The 7,073-nt window shown below is 34.6% G+C and overlaps 1 protein-coding gene across 1 annotated transcript; it reads right to left on the bottom strand.

Annotated features, from left to right (window-relative positions):
- Positions 1-372: 372 nt before the first annotated feature.
- LOC133525277 (fibrohexamerin-like) lies at positions 373-5,389 on the bottom strand. The gene is made up of 5 exons (XM_061861567.1): positions 4,870-5,389; positions 3,543-3,762; positions 2,576-2,715; positions 1,212-1,337; positions 373-582 (listed from the first exon to the last, which is right to left on the bottom strand). Exons 1-5 carry the CDS (start codon positions 5,105-5,107, stop codon positions 434-436), a joined length of 873 nt encoding a protein of 290 aa, XP_061717551.1. The 5' UTR covers positions 5,108-5,389; the 3' UTR covers positions 373-433.
- Between the last annotated feature and the right edge of the window lie 1,684 nt (positions 5,390-7,073).

The raw sequence follows: 7,073 nt of genomic DNA, 5'->3' as shown, positions 1-7,073 counted from the left end.
AACTTACCTTGTTTAAAACTAGCATCAAGATGGTTTTAGTGACACCTAACATTAAGTTAATCTAGACGGATTCATATTGAATTTTGTGGATATTCGAAAGGCTGTCATTTTGTGAAGTTATCGCTCCTATATGTAGGTAGGACATCAGAAATTCATAATGTTCCTATCATGATACGTATTTGACCTTGAAATCCTAACTTGACTTCTTAATTTGGTCCGGTTACTTTAGGCAGATAGCTTTAGGCTGCTAACTTCACTCCGGTCTTTGACTTCTTAATTTGGTCCGGTTACTTTAGGCAGATAGCTTTAGGCTGCTAACTTCACTCCGGTCTAAATAACTACTAATAAGCGAGGTAACAATTAAAACAAATATTTAAGTTTTAAAAGCTATATACACGTCACAATTAACTTGTTGAAACTGTATGAAACAATGTCAAGCCAATGCAATCTTTATGCCAAAATCGCAGATGACTTTTTGTATGAACACCGTCGAAATGAACTGAGACTGTGTGAGAAGAGCTTCTGTAGCAAAAGTCGCTAAATTTGCCCTCATGAAGGCAAAAGTGTTTGGAACCACTGGATCTGAAACCATATAATAAATTAGTTCAAAGTCACACCTAGGAGGATTCACTGACTCCCGAGTCACAGGCTTTGACCTAGTTCGGGAGGCAGAGGCTCAACCCTACTACCCAAATGTGTTAAAAATCGAATTAAAAAAGTAAGGTACTCAAAATATTACTATAAAATACGCATAATGTGCTCCACACTAGGCAATAGTCCCCCAACAGTTTTTATATATGAAAACTATATTAAAAACTCATTTAAGTGTGACATGATAGTAGTGATGGTCTACGTTAAATTGGCATATATATCCTATTATTAAAACTAAAATTTTTCAATCACATTTTGAAGAAAAGTAGGTACATGTCAGGGAAGGGGAAGTTCGTGAGACTTAGCCGGGTACTCGATTCGTCCAGGATTCAATATACGCTCTCGCCGTAAATATGCCATGTGGCTCCCTTGTGACACAATCTACTATTTCATGCCTGAACGAAGATATTCAAGTTACTTTTGGACGATAGTTGGGAGCATGCGATCACGGAATGTAGGGAACATGACAATGCGCTTACCGCTGCGTTCATCGCATAAAACAACCACAAGCTTTAATTTACTTGTTTTTTATTATTCTTCTTTTTATGAGATGGTCTTACCTGAGCTCTCTCCCAATCTAGGGTCCATGTCGACATTAGGTATTGCGTTAGCGTAGGCGAAGTTATCGGACTTTTTAAACAGAAGATCGTTCACTTGGGGTATTGTCACAGTCAGGAGAAGGGACGCTAAAAAAATTAAATGTATGTTACATACAAGTTAAAAGGTCATTACGAAAATCGTTTGAGTAACTTTTATGCACACGAATTGCCTGTAGAGTCAGACTACGCTAATTCTGCATGGCATTTGTTAAGACAGTGTAGAAATATTATCAAAAACGTCAAATATAACGACTGACTAACTTTTCTACATTTTGTTCCTTAGCTTTGTTCTATCAAATTCGATGCAGAGTTAGCGTAGACGTACTCTATACGCATCAATGTGTATGTAAGTTGCTTAACACGTTCACTGCCGGATGATATCGAAAGACCTCATGCAAATAATATATAATTACGTGTTACACTAATGAGAGCCCCCGTTTTCTTGCTCACCAGTTGGCGCTACCGTAGATGGTGGCCCAGAACAACAATCTGCTATGCTTATTAAACATTTTTTTTGAAGAGGTTTAATAAACTGCAAAGTATTTTAACGTCTATATTTGCCGTTTTTTTAACCTGTGAAATTATGCATATATTTTAGTTGGCACGTTTATAAAACCACTAAAATTTATTAAACGATATCTTATGTTTACCATAAATAATCAAAAATAGAAAAAATATTTCCCACAATTATGAATAAGGAGTGAAAATACGCGATAAAAAAGCTTGTAACCCCCATAAATACTATACATTTGACATTTTGAAAGAACTCCGTTCACACTATATATACTTGATAAATACTTTTAGATGTGCTAAATGAGAATAAATTTAAATGTATGTAATTAAATTGTACAAGTAATATCATTAAATATTAAATATTAGTATTATTAACATAAGATGGACAGAATATAACACAGGTATAAGTATAGAAGTAAGACATTGTAATGCCCTCACAGGGTAGCATGTACTATTCTTAAGAAATTATATTTAACACCATGTATCTTGATGCATTACTGTACTGTACATGTATACAGTAAATACAAATACACTAGCGCCCCTAGCGGCGAAATTAAACGCGATAGCCCTCATTGCCGCAGCGAAGATGTTAAGGCAATCAGTTGAAAATATTTCACGTTGGTGTAGTGAAAAACTGTGTGTTTCACTTGATACCAAAGTTTGTTTCACCCTTTTCCACTTATCCTTAACCACTTTTCCAAATCCGAATTTTAGAATCTTTCCCTTGCTTAGATATGAATATTATCACAACTTTGCGTCCTTATAGAAGAAACTACGTATTCTTTGATAAAATCATGTAAAAAATTACTTACGGTATTCTATGACGGAGTAGCCGTAGGTGATGATAGGTTCTCTGGCCCTCCTGTGATATCTTAGGAATGTGTCTCTGGATCTCATCGTTAAGTTGGTGAACTCTATAGTGACGACAACCTTGTCTGTTTGTCTGTTAACACTGAAAGGACAATTTAAAACTAAGAAAGTGGATTATATCGCGTCTAATGAATTGAAACAACTTTCAACAACAACAAATCCTGACGTTTCGAACCCTTACTGTGCCTTAGGTTCAGAGAGTTATCAAAAATTTAAGTAGCAATCTTGAGGATTTCCTCTAGTGCCTTCAGCTAATCCTGATTTAATGATTTTCATTTCATAGAAAAAATCTACACACATTTCAAAAATGTGTAACAATTTATGAACAAAAGCTAATATAAAAATTGCTTCTAAAAATGAACAATTCTATTTTTGAGGGAATTAAGCGATTACTTTTCCTTTTTAAAACTTACAACAAATATTTTTTTTTATATCCATGGTCCCGAGCATGCACATCCATCTCGCTCACACTTACGGTTGGACGAAGGGTTCGAAACGTTGGTTTACATACTTGAAGAGAATATAGATAAACACGGCGAGATGGCGTTGGCGAGACAATCGTATTTATTTGATTTCTATTTCCAGGTTAAAGTCACAAATAGACCTACTTCTTTTTTCCTATTTTTATATTTTCTTTAATGCCTTCGAACAGAAATGTAAGGCGGAATTTGGTGTCAGAGGCCGAGATCCACTTCAGGTCGCCACGCCACATCATAGTAAGAGTATATATTTTTTATCTACTGAAGAACTTTTTTTCCTACCAATTTTTATTTTTTAGCTGATTTGAGTGTCCCGCTGCTGGGCAAAGGCCTCTATTTCCTCCGGTCAGTTATTAAGGAAGCAGAATATTAAATAAAATAAAATAAACTTTATTTCATTAAAGTATCTATAAACAAGTAATCCACTTACTAGAGATCCTGTACCCTTCCCGTATTGAATCCAGTATAGTATCCGTTCACAGTAGTAAGCGTAGTGTTGAAAGCTGGGAAGAACTGGTTAGAAAGAGGATGCAAGTAAGGTTCGGGTACTTTGCCCAATGGCTTCTTGCAGTGGGAGTGATCCTTGAAGAAATAGCGGACGCATTGCAGATCGTAACGGCGACAAGGGCGGTTCACGTTGTTTGGAGGACCTAGAATAAGAATAATAATTGTTTATTTACTAATTTTATTACATCACAAACATATTCAACATAGTTTTGTACAAATACTAAAATAAGCTAACTAATAACTAGTAAATATGTGTAGGTAACCTAATATGCGCCTGCATCGTACCCGGCTCAAAAGTACTCATAACGCTTGCAGCATTTCCTTGCTGCACTGCAATTGATATCTGTTGAACCAGGCACGATCCAGAGCGGGGGTCGCAGCCCCTCTCCCGAAGACGCTGACCCAGTTTTATTTACTTAAAAGAAAAAAACTTATTCACATTTAAAAGATATCCTGCGGCCATCAGCCAGATTCAGTTTGAAAAAAGTAGTTACATAAAAAAGCTAGTTACTCCGGTAACATACAGTCAAAGATAAAGTTAATTAAAAAAACTAGGTAAAATTATTAAGAGAGAAGTACGTCTAATATGTAACGTAATAATGAAATAATGCACAAAAACCTGTAAATATATTTAATTTAATTCATCATCATCATAAGGCTTTTAACATCTTGACAGATGAATTGAATTTAAGCAGCATCTTTACGCGCGAGACAACGCCTCTAGTGGCTGTATTAAACCAATGTAGGGACGGCATTTGCGACTGCATCTGTGGCAGCTAAAGTAAGGGGCCATGTCAGTATGGAGTGACGAGTACCAATTTACTACAGTAAAGAATTGACAGGCTTCGGAGTTTATATAGCAGGGTAAGATTAAAGTGAGCTATGGAGTCGATATTGACATTAAAATTAATCTTACTTATCCTCATTCTCAGTAATTAAAAAAAAAATGTTTATACTGTCATCTATTATTTGTAAAGCTTGTCTAGTTTGGAGTAAATTGTAATTGAAATAAGTCAATCATTATGAACCTATACATAAAATAATAAGTACTTAACATCAATTTTTAAACACTCTCAACAGTTTACCATAAACAAGAGTCTTAGAACTGCTTAAGTTTGAAGTTTTAAATAAATGAATGTACCCAAAAAAGAGTGCCGAAACACAAGCCTTACTGAGCTTACTGTTGGACTAGATCGATGTATGTAAAATTGTCCTATAATATTTATTTGTTCATTTATAAATGCCCTTACCAGCAGGATTCCCGAGGGGTATTTCGGTTGGATTAGGAGTACCACCTTCACCACCAGATGATGGATCTGTTGTCCCAGCCACTGGCATACTTGGAGTTACGTTTTGTGGTAAAAGTGGTAGGTTGGTTACACATTGTCCATTTGGACATGGTGAACCAACAGGCAGACCTCCTGGAACAGAAATGGGTACTTGGGCTAAGCCGCCAGCGACTAGAAAAAACACGCACAACTCTTTCATTATGGTCTATTGTGTTCAATAATCGTTGTAATAAGACCAGCAAGAATCAGCGCAACGCATACTTTATACCGACAAACGCAATTATATTTAAATCGGTACTTAAGGAATTCTAATATGAATTTTAGTTTCGTGTATAGTTTGACCTTCTTATTTATCTATCTCACTTATATGTTTACGCAATTATTGCAATTATGGACGTGATTCTTATTCTTATTCTTTTTTTGTGACTCGTAAGAATAGCATGTTTTCTAAGAAAATCAATAAAGTCTATACGTGCTATATTCAACCAACTACTGGTACTTATTGTCGTTTGTCAATAAGGCGCTATTTCCATAAATGCTTCGACAACCGACAATGTGGTACCTTTTAGTTAAAAACGTCACTTATAAATTTACTAAGTAAATTATCTTTAGTTCTATATCCAAACAGTGTTATTATCCTATAATTATTATTTTTTTTTTTATTTATTTAAATATGAAACAAACGGTCATACAAAAAATATTATTACAGTTTCTTCTCTTAATCTAGACCTATAGTTACCATGTTTTTTAAACATATATTTATATAGAAGCACGAAGAGTACCTATCTACGTTTAGGTTCAGCTAAATAGTAAGAGGATACACAAATTTGAGAAATCAGATTTACAAAACACTCAGTGAAAAGCACAATGTAAAACACGTTCTACGTGTATAACAATTTTTGAATAAGTATGAAGTATCGACAAACATGACATAATAATAAAAATATTATTATTAAAAATATAATTTAAAAATATTACAAGCCGAAAATGTCACGGGCCGTGTACAGTCACCCTCCGTGAATGTTGAGCCATTTAGGGTTCTAGTTATATTAGACATTCCATAACGTAAGTATAGGTCGGATCCTAAATTGCAACAATCACAAAGCGGGTCAGTACCTTGCCGAATTTTCTAATATTTTTAAATATTTGTTTGGCATTTTGCAAAATGCCAAATGTTAATGTTAGGTAGCGATGATGTAACACGAATCCCGCTAAGCAAGTCGATTAATGATGGCGAGTTCTTCTTACGAATTAATAAATTTAAATATAACGTCTATAATATCTTACTATCGCGTCACGAATTAGGTACAAGTGAACATCCCTTGTTAGATCAATACTTATGTATCTGGCTATATTTTAAACCTTATTTTTAAAAGTTTCGTTACATTGCGCTATTTGACCAATCGATGGAATAAATTGTACCTCAGTAGTCGGCAATGTACTCGTACTTAACAAAACATGCAATCTCTCGTACCGTCTAAACTAAACGAGTATTTATCTTGTTACGCTTATTCTTGGTTTGCAATTTGAGTGGACCCTGAATTACGTGTAAAATGCAGATATGTTCTATAGTTTAGACTCATCACGCACATAGCAGTGGTACCTAATATGTATATTTGCGAATATAATCGTATATTCGCGAATATAATCTCTGTATAATTATTTATCCATCCATCATAGTTTTTAACCTCGTACGGATTAAATTACAAAGATAAGTAGGTAAATAGAGGTAAATAAGTAGGTATTTTATAGCAATCTAAGTAAGTAAATGGCTTTGGTTGCTCTGTAAATTATACACGAATATCATTATGAGTAGATAGATAATCAAATTTAACGAAATTACAATGTAATCGATGATTTTTAATATCAAGTTAATGTAATAAATAAAATCGTGTCTTATTCCATTTCCCTAACACTTTAATGTATTACAATGATCTACAATAAAGGACGACATTGCTAGCGCTCACATAGTTTTTTCATTTTCAAGCCTGCCTACTGTGACGGACGGACGGGCTCCTAGAGAACCCTACACAGAGCATGGGCTGACATCGCACCTTTAGAATGAAACTGGCTTAAAACAAAATGACAACTTTTTGGCAAATCGCAAAATAAGATTCGACGTTGAGTCCTTTTTGCATTCTTTTAACGATAACTCCTAAAATAAT

The sequence above is a fragment of the Cydia pomonella genome, chromosome 14, assembly GCF_033807575.1.
Source record: "Cydia pomonella isolate Wapato2018A chromosome 14, ilCydPomo1, whole genome shotgun sequence".
Lineage (NCBI taxonomy): Eukaryota > Metazoa > Arthropoda > Insecta > Lepidoptera > Tortricidae > Cydia > Cydia pomonella.
Note: the sequence above shows the minus strand (reverse complement) of the source record. Positions and strands in the feature narration are given on the sequence as shown.